The following is a 13,485-nucleotide window of genomic DNA, read 5'->3' as shown; positions in this document are numbered from 1 at the left end:
CCCTGACCAGCCCTGCCTCTGATCACCTCCTGGTGTCCCCAGTGCCTGAACCCAACAAGAAGAAGGCAGGGGAACCGGGTGGTGTGCTTGAAGGGTCAGCAGAACGGACCCAAAGGAGCACGTGGAGAACAGTAAGCACAGGTGGTTTTCTCCGTTGTTAGGTCTCGGCCCCACAAAGACTGGCTCCTCCTCAGGGAGACTAAGGCGCCTTCACCAAAGGCTGACCAATTAAAGTAGTTACTGTTTATGTAAAATTCCAGCTGTCCCATCCCTGCTGCCACAAGCCCTCTCAGCAGCCAGCCTCTCGTTCCTGAGAACACTGGAGGGCCGTGCGCTTGCACTTCCCAAAGGCAGAGAAGAGGCAGCGCCTAGCACTGGGTCCCGGTTACAGGCACGTGCGGAGTGTTGGCATCGGCTGCATAACAAGCCGCCTTGCTTCCTGGCAGCAGGGCCTCAGATTATTTCGAGGTGCATCTGCAGTTTTGCTTCTACCAGCTCTAAGCTGGTGGCACAGGACTGGCTATGTGAGGGAAGCCTCCCCTCGTCTCCTCTCCTCTGCGGTCAAAAAGACAAATACAATTTCTTCCTTTCAATGTAGACAGTGTTTTCCCTTCTTTCAACCAAGGCATCACCTGACGCCAAGATGTACTGTCAGCCCCCAAATAAGCCTGTTTAATACTGAAGCACCTAGATGCTGACAGAATATCACTCAGCACATTGGGAGAAACGACGCTGCCTCTGCCTGCAACCTGGCTCTGACACATCCATCAAAAAAATGCATATATACCTTTCCCCGGGGCTCCTTTATTCCCCCCCCCCACCCCATTCTGGGTACACACATTGCTTTTTAAATCTCAGTATTATCAGCCCAAAGTGATGGAGCAGTTACTACCACAGCAGAAATTGTCCATTCGACCAGACTGAGCAAACAGGTTATTGCACAAACACAGGCTGGACACTCAGGGAACAGAGATATGGCCCTGTCACTACTCCCCTCAAGCTCACAGCTGAAGGAGGCTAGACAGGCATGTGGCTGAATTAAAAAGTTCCATGAGATATGCACGAATTGGTACATGAGTGAAAGAATGATCCCCTCGTTTTAAGGAATGAAGGGAAGGCTTTGTAAAGGAGGTGGCAGGCAAGACAACCAAATGGATCAACAGGTGTCCTTAGGATTGGAAACTGGCAAACCATGAAAAGATGCTCCATCTTCCTACTAATCAAGGAAATGGGAATTAAAATACATGGTCACCATTCCCCAAATGATGCTAATCAAAGTCAGATGGGGATGAGACTGTCCAGGAAAAAAGCAAAGAATGAGGAAGACAATACCGCCAAGGTGACGGGGACGGAGTGAGTGCAGGCACAGCCTCTCAGAAGCCAAAATTCAAGCACTTCCAGTAGGAAGGGACAAAGTGCAGACTGTGGCCGAGAGGTCAGCTAGGAGCTCAAGCAAGATGAGGACCAGGCAACGCCCACTGGCTTTGGCAACGTGGAGGTCACCACTCACCCAAAGGAGGGAGGGTGGAGAGAGCGCGAGGTGAGGGGAAGGAGACTCGGCTGATGCCGAGTCTTCCGGTGAAGGCTGGGTCATGGCAACAGGAAATGTATGCGGGGCACGGCACTCTCCCCCGAGATGGGGTGGGGGGCCAGGAGTCGGCTGTGGAGGAGCCCTGGACCTCAGGGAGAGGGGAGGGAAGAGGCTGAGAGCTGGGGAGAAGCAATCTCAGCAAGGTGACAGGAGGCCAAGCCTCAGACAGAGACAGCCGGTTTGGGGCTCCCTGTGACAGGTGTCCCCATTTTAAGTGAGGAACAGCAGTGTCTGACTTGAACGATGTGGGCACTGACCACAGAAACAGAATGTCCTTGCGTCAGTACTGGGAACATTTCTTTTTTCCCCTAACATTCCATATAATTGTTTTGAAATAAATGTGCTCTCCCTCCCCGAGCTCTTACTTAGGAGGTGGGGGTGGGGGTATAAATAGCAAAAGCCTCTTCAGAGGGAAAGTTGGCAATTCATGGCAACACTGAAGATGTACAGACCTCTGGCTTCAAAATTCCCTTTCAGGAACTTATCGTTCAGGGCAGCGCTGTCCGACAATGGAAATGCTCTAGACCTGCCGCCAAAGCGGCCGCAAGCCCGCGTGACTCTTTGGCACTTGAGATGTGGCTAGCATGACTGAGGAACTGGATCTCAAGTTTATTTAATTCAAATTAATTTAAACATAAATAGCAACATGTGGCTGGTAGCTAATATGCTGGAGAGTGCTGCTTAGATATTCTATCATGTGTGTAACAAGTATACAAAAATACACACTCACTGAGGCTCTGTGAGTAATGGTGAAGAGTGAAACCTAAATGTCCATCTACAGGGTGCTAGTCAAAGACATTACGGAATGTCATAATGGAATGTCAGCCCTGACACAAGCCAAGATGTACTGCTGAGTGAGAAATAAAGGCAGCGGGAAGACAATGTACATAGTATAGTCACCAAGTTCTGTAGAAAATGGCAGGACATGTGTACATAAATGTATGTGCATTGAATATCTGGAAAGACATACCCCGAAATGGTAGCATTCTCTCCAGGGGCTGAAACTGAGTGACTAGGAAACAGGCAGAAAGAATACAACTTTTTACTTTTTTCACCTGTAAGAAAGGGCGCTATACACATTGTTGTTGCTTAGTCAGAACAATTAATGAACTGATTAAAATAAAAATAAAGAACTGGTTTATAAAAATGTACTGAAGCTGCAGTCAGGCATTATGTAAATTATCGACTAAAGTGCGCACACAACATTTTAATAGACATGTGACACATGTGGACCTTGTAACACCCCCCTACCCCACCACCGCCCTGCTGGTGGTCCAGGATTTGGGGGGCGGTCATCTGACTTGGCTTAGAAATTGGTTCTGGTAATTAATCTGGCTTCTCCCCTTACCCACTCAGGTTCAAATTAAATTGTGCACATGCTCTGTGATTCGGCCAAACAAGTCGCACCAGAAAAAGTCAGCCTGGCCTCCTGGTGTCCTTACTGCTTGGCTGGAGGGAGGGGACAGACAGAACACAGTGCTCATTTCCATAGTGCCCTGTGGCAGCTTAGCCACCTTGGATTTGCGTAATCCCCTTCAACCGAAAGTAAATGTCAGCTGAGGGGCAGTGTGGTGTCACAGGGGGCCCTGGCCTATACGACACCTGCTGTCTTGACCCAAATGAGCACAGACACTAGGTATCAGGCCACACTACCCTTCCCCCATGGGATGTCAGTTTTCCCTTCAGGACAAAGAGGAGGTTGAGTGGGATGGGGCTCTGTCCCCCTAGGGGCTCATAGCTCATGCATGGCTGGGAGGAAAGCCCAGGTCCTTGGGCATTAGTGCCCACAGTGGGGGAGACCCTCAGGGTGGGCCTGACTGGGTGCCCAGGAAATGTGAGAAGCTCTTGTTCTCTGGGCCCTTAGCAGGGCTTTCCCTGGGCAACCACTCCTCCTAGCCTACTGGGTGGGGGCGGGGGACAGGGGGAGGAAAAAGGGGGCTGGGTTGGTATCCCAGCTCTGCATCAACCTGAACCTCAGCTACTCCCACCTCCACAGGGCTGTTATGGGCATTGTCCAAGAAAACTGTATATACACTACTCTGCTGTATACAGCTGGTGCTCATCCAGCGCATCTCTCACACTCTTCCCTTCAGCTCCAGTCTATGGTGTCCTGGCGGGGAAAACACTATGAATGCAGATGCGTGCCCATTGTATGGTTACATCATCATCATTATTATTATTATCATTTATTAGTACTTGCTTTTTTCCTGTTATTTTAATCAGAAAATGTTCTGATTAAATCACCTGTCCTCCTACACCCTTAAATCCAGCCAACTGCAGATTAAGCCAGATTGTTAAAATTTGCAGCCAAAAATTAAGTTAAAAAGCCAAATGACTCAATCTATTCCTCAAGAATCTTTCCCCCTGCCTCCTTCTTCAAAAATCTATTAACATTCAAATACAATATGTCTAAAACCTGGTAACTGCCCTAAGTATCTTAGAGGCTAATTAGAGAAAAATACAGAAAAACTCCATTTTAATGCCACCTGTGCTACCACTGAACTAGGGCACCTGGGTGTGGGTGGGGGGAGGGGTGGCAGGGAGAGAGGATGAGAGAGAGAGACGGTAGTGATGAGAAGAGGAATCAAGAAACACTTCCTGGAGAAGATGATGCCTGAGCTCAAAGTAAAAGTAAGCATTACGAGGCAAATGTGCAGGACAAGGGGCGATGTGGGATGTTTCCAGCAAAGGGGATGGAAGGAGCAGGAGATACGACTCCACTGACAAAAAGAGAAGGCCACGTGACTACATGGGCAAAGAATGGAGTAATGCAGCCACAAGCCAAGGACCACCTGAGAGTCAGATGGAGAACAGCAGTAATCAGGACTGTTGCGCAGGGCCCACCCAAGAGAGGTTTAGGAGGCAAAAATGCTGTTTTAGGGTTGAAGAGGGCCAAGAAGCTACAGGGTGTGTCTAACAGAGGGACTGTGGGCCTGCAGCAGCCCTAGCTCTTCACAGGAGCCCTGGGAAGGGTGTGCCAGCCTCTGAGCAACAGACAGCGCTCCTTCCTGGGCTTTGCATCCTGGGCCCTATGAAGGAGGCAGACAAACCTCAGCCATTGCAAGGACCCCAGTCCAGCCCCTCGGCTGTGCGAGCAGATCACAAAGCTACTTCCAGGAGAGGACAAACAGGGGATCCGGATAGCACGTCCCTGGGAGCAGGCAAAACACATTTTTTTTTGTCCTAGTTGGGACTGGGATAATTGGGGCATTAACGAAAATGCATTTCTCACCATGTTCTGTCTGAATGAAAAGTACTTTGCAGTCATTCGGGGCCCTCGCACCCCCTATAATCAGAAACACGTCGCTCAGACAGAGGCAGGAAACTGGGTCACCATGTAGGCTCACAGCCTTCCAGAATGTGACAAGCAGCATGCAGGCCCACCTCTCCTGTGCCCCAGGACATAAGCAGCTCTGTGCTTCCCCTGGGTGAGGGACAAGTTCAGGAAGCACGCTGAACTTGGAGTACTTACTAATGGGATCCCACTTCATTTTTCTCCTATCACTGCCTCTCATCAACTATGTCAGCCTTTCCATTCCCCGCAAACGTCCATCTCAAGGAGAGTCCAAGGCTTTCTGGTCACTTTTCACTGTAAGAATAAGTCCCATGTTAATAGTTGCAACTCTCTTTCAGGAATCTAAATGTCCACTCAAATCTGTAACAAAACTTCAATATCACTGCCAGTTCGAAGCCTCCCCCTTCTCCATCTGCAGTCTCCACCTTTGCTCTTCCGGGGGTGGGACGGGGAAGTTGGAACTAGGGGGAAATACAAAGCTTGTCCTCTTGTCCGTAGGCTCTCTTGGCCAACAATGGCCATGACACCTCCATTATGACAGGCAGGCTCTTGCATGGGCCCATGAGGGGGTCACTGGAGACTAGTTCCTACCCATCCACACAGGGACCTCTGCCCTGGACCTTTCTGTGGTAGATGGAGTTGTGCTGCCCAGACCCCCCTCAAGGAAGGGCCTGTTGCCTAGCTGCAGGAGCGCTGTCAGCCCCAGGGACAGCTACAGAGAGCTGCCTTGTACCAGTCACACCCCTGCCAAAGCCCGCCCAATGGCTGCCTGAGGCCTGGGTGGGGGCCTGGCCACTTCAACCAACAGGGGCCAGCTCTGACAGGCACTTTCGGCACCAGCTGAACCCTGCGATTGGTTTAGACTACTGGGCCTGTACCACTGTTTGCCTTCTCTCTGCCCAACCCTGCTGCCTCCCCTCCCACAGGCATCTGTCCTGGGCCACGCCCTAATAAACACCCTGTACATAGGACTGTCATGGTCTGTTCCCTGGAGAACCCAAACATGACCCCTTCAGCAATAAGCGTGTGGACTCTGTGGCTGACCTCCCTCCACACATCCCAGTTCCTGGCCCTGTGGGCCATCGCACCCAGCCTACTGAAGGGACTCCTGAGCCCCATTAGATGGGTGAGGTACCAGCAATGTTGGCTCTGCAGTGTCTACTGAGATGCAGGAACCTTGGAGAAGGCCCCGCTTATCCGTGCCCCATCAGATGCCAGCAGAAGGGCTCACTCTAGTGCTGCCCCTCTCTCCTTGCCCTGCTCTGCCAGCCTCCCACCTCCAGGGTTCTGCTGGCAGGAAGCAAGCACCATTCCCTACGTTCATGTATTTAAGCTCCACCCAGCTCCATGAGATACCATCAATGTTCTGCTCCCAAGATCTCTGATCAGACTCCGCTTTAGAGGTGGTGTGGAGCAGGCTCACAGGTTCTCTGCAGTTCCGTACACTTCCAGGCTGGGTATGAGACACCTCTCTCCCTGGCCGACAGGTACGCTAACTGCTCATATAATATGAAAAAGAAAATATGCCCAGAATCTCATTCTAAGCTATAAAGTATAAGACAGATTAGAATGGTTCCAGAAGTGGTATTCTGAAAAGAGGTCACCAAGGAATTCTAGCTTTCCATATAATTCTGGTCACTTACTCATATACCTCTGGCCCCAAACTTTTAAAAAAGTTATTTTGTCGTCCTATTATTTTGAATGTATTTTTGAGAGCTGCTTCAAATTCTTTATGAAATGAGGCAGGAAACAAACAGAGGGCAGACAAAACAAATGAAATCAGGAGACCCAAATCCAAGGGGATACAGAAGATGGGGAAGAGAGAATCGAGAGTAGGACAAGAGAGAGAAAGACTGTTCATTCCAGTTACAGACTCTGGGCCCATCATCCTAGTTTTACATCCTACTTTCTGGAAGAGGGAGGTTCTCTGATCATTTGGAAATGCTTCCTGGCCATGGAGAAGTGGGAGATTCCACAGCCTTGTCACCTCCTACTACCATGGGGATAGAGATTAGCAAGCACTAAGCTCCCAGGGCTTGGAAGGGCCAGAAGGGCCTACTGTGCATCTCCGCCCAGTGGTCACTGAGGTTGCCGGGTACACCTAATCCAGCTGTCACCATGCATTCGCTCTCCTCTGCAAACAACAGCTGGTCAGGGCTGGGCTCCGTGGCTGCCCATCTGCCACACACTCTCCTGGCCAGAGATGCAGGTGTCTCTAAGACAGCCCTTATCCCACAGACCATCTCCCCTCATTCTCCCTGGTGTGCATCTGTGGTTCAGATGGGGATTTTCCAAACCACCCACAGGGCCAATGCTAGCAATGCGAGCCCCAGGTATGCCATCTGCCCTCCTCTATCCCAAGTCCTTCCCCAGGGCTCCTCACCAGGCTGAGCCACAGGCTCTAACATTGGATTTGAATTCTGGCACCAGTTTTGCGACCTCTGGCAAGTTACTTAGTCTCTGAGTAAGTGCCTGAGTTCCTTTTTCGTACATAAGACAGACAACAATATAGGCACTTCAAAGAGCCGAGAGGATTCAATTAGTTAAAATACATAAAGAATTTTACAGGGTCTGGCTCAAGTGCCCAAGAAATATAAGCTCTTTTTAGTTCCCTTTCATTCCCCTGACCGTCCAGAAGGCGACCTGGGCAGCAGACCTCCCCTTTAACTCAAGCAGGGCCTTCCACTCTGTCTGCAGTCTGATAAGGAGACCAAGAAGCACCTTTATAACCCTCTTCAGAAGCGTCCTGAAACCTATGAATGGACCTGAAGAATGTAGTCGAAAAAGTAAAGGCCTGCAGACTAATACAGGCCCTGTCCGTGACTCCCTTATTCTTGTTCTCTTAGTTGGTTTCCTATTCCATAAAATGGAAATCATTTTGCCTAATCCTCACTACTCCTGCAATAGAATCTCAAGAATACCTGTATCTAGAAAATAACTGTATTTAGAAAATGTGGTTTTGATACTAAAGTATTAGTATTTAGGGGCCACTGCCCTACAGAGGAAGCTCCCACACCATGCCTCTGGCACGGCTGGCGCCGGAAGCCCGGCATGGGGGGCTGACTGGCAGAGCGTCAGCTGTGATGCTCCTATAGCGGGAGCTGGTCTTTACTCCCTGTTCAAACTCATAAAATGTAGAGTCCCACAAACCCAGAAAGAGGTTCGAATGCTGGGAGATCAAACAAATGACGAGGTCACTCAGTGGGGATGAAAAGTAGAACTGTGGGGGTGAGACCACTAATGTCACTGTAAGGGTGAAAAGGCCTTGAACTGGAAACTGTTGGGAGCCTCTGAATTAAGTGTCCTCTAACACCCTTTCAAGTTCGGCCTCAAAGTGGTGATGGTGCAGTGTTAGACTGCCCTCAGTTCTGTGACATTTGCAGCATCAAGTGGCCCGAGTTCAGCCAAACTTTTTACTTTCTAGAGAAGGTACGGAGAGGACACAATCTTCCACAGCCTTCCTCTGCACTGCCACCCAAGCTAGGCTTCCTGTGGTTGTGTGGCTCATACAATATGAAACACACACCTAGAAGGTGTCTGCAGGCTGAGACAAGCTGGCCTCTGCCCACACAGTGGGAGAACCGAGAGGTGGGAGCTTCCTATTTTCACTTCATCAATAAAAAGCAGCTGGAAAGGAAGCCAGAACCAAGGCCATCATTTCCCCTGCTCTCTCCAGAAACGGGAAAAGCTATTCCTTTCTTGCCATGGGTAGACTGACTTGAAAATGCCAAGTTAACCCTTCAGATGCTCATTCGCACCCACTTAGACCCAGGGAGAAGCTGCCTAGCCTGGCACTTGACCAGAGCTTTCTACCATGTGTATTGACTACTAACAACATGTCAGTTGAGGGCCAGACGTGCAGTCTCTTATTTCTTCCTTACATCTACTCTCAGGAGGCAGTATTATTATGCCTATTCACAGATGAAGAAAAAAGGCTCCGTGAGGCGACACAATAGGGTCAGAGACCAAGATGGTATGGAGTCAGAATTCTAGAGACCGAACTCTCAGCTGCTCACTAGATGCCCTGTCTCAGTGAGAGCTTAATGGATTCTGCCCCGCCCACCCTCTTCCCCCTCTTGCTCTCTGCTTCACTCAGGCATCTGGCGCCTTGAACCCTCCACCTCGGGCCAGTGTGGGGCTCCTCGCCTCCCTCATCTTATGGCCCAGCCCTAAAAGCAGGATGTGCTGAGAATAGCAGTTCGAGCATCAGAATCAGAGAGAACCGAACTGCAATCTTGACTTTCCAATCCACGGTGTAGTTATTTAGGGCAAGTTAGTCTCTGGGCCTCAATGTGCTCATTTGAAGGCAGAAATGTTATTACCCTTCTCACGGAGCTGCGGTTTAGACTAAAAGAAATATACAATGACCCCTCGGCTAAGGGCCCAGGGAACCAGGTACTGAGGTGCCTGAGGGTTCTCCACAGACGCTTTGGAAGCAGCCCACTTAGGCTCACATCCCAGCTCTTCCACTCAATAACCCAGGGCCCATGGCTGCTCATCCAGAAATCTCTCCTGTCCCCACTTTCTGGTCTTCAATGTGCCGATCATAATAGTTTCATGAGGTTGTGAAGAATTTCAGGAGTTATTTTCTCCTCAAACCAAACACTCCCCTGGGTGATGCTGGCCCCTCTCCAGCCCCTCAGTCCTGAACTCCGGCTGGAGCTCCAGCCCTCCAGGCTCAGTACCCACCTCTCCCGTGAATCCCCTCACCAGACACCTCATGAGCGCTACCGACCAACCATGCCTGGCACCTCCCCTTCCACATCAGCCTCTTCCTGGGTCCTCAGTATTGCTTGGGTACCACTTTCCCCACTTGTCTCATCCTTAATTGTCCTTCCCTCATCCCCCACGTACAAGTGCTCACCTCCTCTCCATCCCTCCCGTCTCCATCTCCTGGCCACTGCCAGGCACCAGCACTCCTGACCATCCCCCATGGGCCACAGGGCACTGAGGCCTGGTCAGATGTGGTATGGCCTATTACCTAGGCTGTGATGGGCCACAGGCAATGGTGCTCACAGTGCTAAGAGCACCATCTGAGACGCAGCAGGTTGGAAAGCTGAGATTTGAACCAGCAATAGCTGTAACTTACTGAGCACTGACTGCCAGCACCAGGCCAAGTCCCCACTTACAGGAGAGTCCAGCTGCCAGTTCTAAGGAGCCGGTCCAGGTAGGAGAAGGCAGGAAAAAGTGGGGGCAGAGGAGGCGGTGAGAGCGCAGGCAGGATGCAGAGAGCAGGAAGCCCGACCTGGAGCCCTCTCCACACCTCAGGAGCAGGCCTGCTCCCTGCCTGGGGTGTGGGAGGGAGGAGCTCAAAGTGCTCCTCACAGGTATATCTACACAGACAGTTCACTTCTTGCGTCACCACAACGGCCTCTTTGCTAGCCCCTCCCTGATTCCTGACTGCCCATGCCATATCAAATCCATTCTGGAGCCAGAGTGACCTGAAAACACAAATCTGACAAGCGGCTTCTCAGATGAAACTCCTCAGGGGTTCCCTCAATGCAAACTCTCAGAAGGCCGCCCCCTGGAGCTCTCGGCCTCAGGCAGCTGAGGTCCTGCTTGCCAGTCCCCAGGGATGCCAAACTCTCAGCCTCCACGCCTCTGGATGGAGGCCCCTTCCCTTCCCTTTGCCATTCCTTTCCACTCGTATCGCCAGGTAAACGCCTCTCATTGTTCTTCAGAATCCCTCTAAGGCGACGTTTCTGTCAGAAGCCTTCTGTGAACCTACCAGTCTAGGTCAGGTGCCTGGGTTCTCTGCTCCCTTGGCCCCTTGCACACTGTCTATCACCGTCTCTCAGTGAACCCCTCAGCCTGTTTCCTTATCTGCCTCTGCACCTGGTCCATAACTCAGGGCTGCAAAGACACACCCTATTGGTCTTTCAATAACTCAGGCTCTGATACTCGGAAGAAGCTCAAGAACTACTTATGGAACGAATGAATGAGTAAATACACTTACCACGGTGGATGTAGAAGGGGCCATACATCCAACATGGCCCTGGATGAATGAAGTGGGCTTATACAAGCCAGAGGCACACACACCCAATCCAAATGGACCCCAGTGTGAGAATGTGGGTCTCCTGACAGCAACACAAAAAAGCAGGATATTTTACAGATCTTCAACACTATGAGAACACCATGTATGCCAAACACAACATGTCACTGAGCAGCACCTCATCTCAAAATGTCCAGTTTGCAACCCCTGCAGAAGCATCATTTGCAAAGAATTGGAGTCTGATGTCTGGTCCCTGAGCACCCATTTCCCAGAGCCCTTGAGGAATGGCAAGTTCAGATTCAGGGTGCTGGCTGCTGCTGCTTTCTTCTTTCCCTCTTTCTTTTCCCAAAGCCCTCAGAAACACAGACCAGTTAGCGAGCCACTCAAAATGAGACTTTCCTTTCCCTTTGCCCAAGACAGGGCGCTCGCGGGGCCCCCCACACACACCCTCATTCTGAAAGGTAGGCTCTACCTACTCTGGGGTGAGATCATTCTCTCTTCCCCAAAGGCTGTCAAGTGTACCTCACAATCCCAGAGGACTTTTCTGGACCATGTTGCTCTGTCTGTGTTATAGATGGTGACATTCTTTCTGTCTGCTCTAATCATAAACTTGAAAGAGAGGGGTAGGGTAGGTAGTTCAAGAGTCAAAAGGTTTTAGAACCATATCTGGCTCTGCAGGAATAACAGGTTCAGAACATTCATTTTCTCTGAAGAATAAGTCCTAGGCCCAGGGTCACACCCCCACCCTTGTCCCTCCCCAGCTATGACAGCAGGTGGACCAGTCACTCCCCTTGTCTGGAGAGAAGCAATCAGATGTGGGCGCTGCATGTTGCTAGGAAGCAACTGGCAACAGCTGGCTGAGAAATAAGTCATGTCCTTGGGAAAGCATGCTCACGGTGGCTAATTAAATGCTGCCACAGCACCTCTTCCTTCAGGGAGCCAGAGAAATGTGCTGAATTAATGCAGGCAGGAGCAGGCAGGGAGCAGCGGGTTCACAAACCTGCTAAGGCCCCTCCTGACTGTGCAAAGGAAAGGCTCAGGGGGCAGGAATGAAACTGCTAAGCCCTCAGGAGGCTGGTAAAGAAAACCCTGGCCTCAGACTACTCAGCTCAACTAGTTCACAGAGTGTCTACCTAATACCACTTCTGTTACTACAGGTGAATTCATTGGTTAAACACTTCTTAAAGACCTCTTTAAAGCCCACTTCTGGGTATATATCCAAAAGAACTGAAAGGGTCTCAAAGAGATATTTGCACACTCATGTTCACAGACACACTTCACAACAGCCAAGAGGTGGAAACAACCCAACTGACCATCAACAAATGAACCGATAAACAAAACGTGGTCTATACGACAATGAAGTATCATTCAACTTTAAAAAGGAAGGAAATTCTGACACATGCTACACCACAGATGAACCTTGAGGACATTATGCTAAGTGAAATAAAAGAAACAAGGCAAATATTTTACGATTCCACTTTATGAGGTAATGAAAGTAGTCGAATTTATAGAACCAGAAAATAGAATGGTGATTACCAGGGTCTTGGCTAGGGGGCAAATGGGGAATTGTTCAATGGGTATAAAGTTTCAGTTCTGCAAGAGGAACAAGTTGTACAGACTGGTTGCATAAGAATGTGAATATACTTAACGCTACTGAACTGTATACTTAGGAATAATTAAGATGGTAAATATGTTATCACAATTACAAATAAAAAAACTCACTAAAAAAACTTTAAACAACACATGTTCACAGTAAAAGCATTACAAAGAGAAAGAGAATAAACTAAAAAATAAATGCTCATGTTCCCTCACTCCTGGGTCCAGTCTCCAAAGGTAATCGTCATCAACAGCAGCTTCTGTATGCTTTCAAAGTGCTCTATGACTCTACAAGTGTGTATGTATTTACATCCAAACTGGCTTCAATTTCAGTACAGACTGCAGTCTTTTTTAACAAAATATAGCATTACACTAAACAGTTTTTCAATTACTGTCTTACAGAGCTTTCCAAATCAGTATGTACACATCTGCCTCATTAAACAGCTGTTATCAGATTCTATTAATGGCCATTTCATAATTTGCCCTCTATTGTACTTTCCACTTTTTCATAATGAAAAAGTTGCAACGAAATAGACTTGTGCATATGTTTTGCTCACATATGCAAATGCTTTGCCTTGATACATAGAACTTAACTGAGTTAAAAGATATGCAGTCTACAGCCATCCCACCCTGAACAAGCCCAATCCCGTCTGATCTCAGAAGCTAAGCAGGGTCAGGCCTGGTTAGTACTTGGATGGGAGACCACCAAGTACTAGGAAGTACTAAGAAGACCGGGTGCTGCTATAGGCGTGAAAAATAAAAAATAAGGGATTGTAAGCTGACAAGATCCTTGCAAACTGTGAGGTCAACCACGGGTTGCCTCGCCTTAAAAAAAAAAAAAGATATGCATATTAAGGCATTCTCTTTGGCTTTCAAGAATCTGAATCAACTTACTCTCCCAGCAACAGTGGATGAGAGCGCCCTACATTCTTGACAATACTGAGTTATCAAACAATTTTAACCTTTGCTAATCTGATGGATGAAAATATAAGCATTTTTTCATATAGTTGC

At 49.2% G+C, this 13,485-nt stretch overlaps 1 protein-coding gene across 2 annotated transcripts in view; it reads right to left on the bottom strand.

Moving 5' to 3' along the window:
- Positions 1 to 2,617: 2,617 nt before the first annotated feature.
- The window catches only part of DET1 (DET1 partner of COP1 E3 ubiquitin ligase), a 34,513-nt gene continuing 23,645 nt past the window's right edge, over positions 2,618 to 13,485 (bottom strand). Inside the window, exon 5 of one of the 2 annotated variants that reach the window (XM_036231971.1) lies at positions 2,618 to 5,180. In XM_036231971.1, the coding sequence (XP_036087864.1) occupies positions 5,171 to 5,180 (10 nt within the window). In that variant the 3' untranslated portion in view covers positions 2,618 to 5,170. Of the gene's footprint in view, positions 5,181 to 9,135; positions 10,964 to 13,485 lie in introns of those variants that run through there. The other variant, XM_036231970.1, reaches the window with a different exon arrangement.

This window comes from Rousettus aegyptiacus, unplaced genomic scaffold (genome assembly GCF_014176215.1).
Source record: "Rousettus aegyptiacus isolate mRouAeg1 unplaced genomic scaffold, mRouAeg1.p scaffold_m13_p_14, whole genome shotgun sequence".
Classification (NCBI taxonomy): Eukaryota; Metazoa; Chordata; class Mammalia; order Chiroptera; family Pteropodidae; genus Rousettus; species Rousettus aegyptiacus.
Note: the sequence above shows the minus strand (reverse complement) of the source record. Positions and strands in the feature narration are given on the sequence as shown.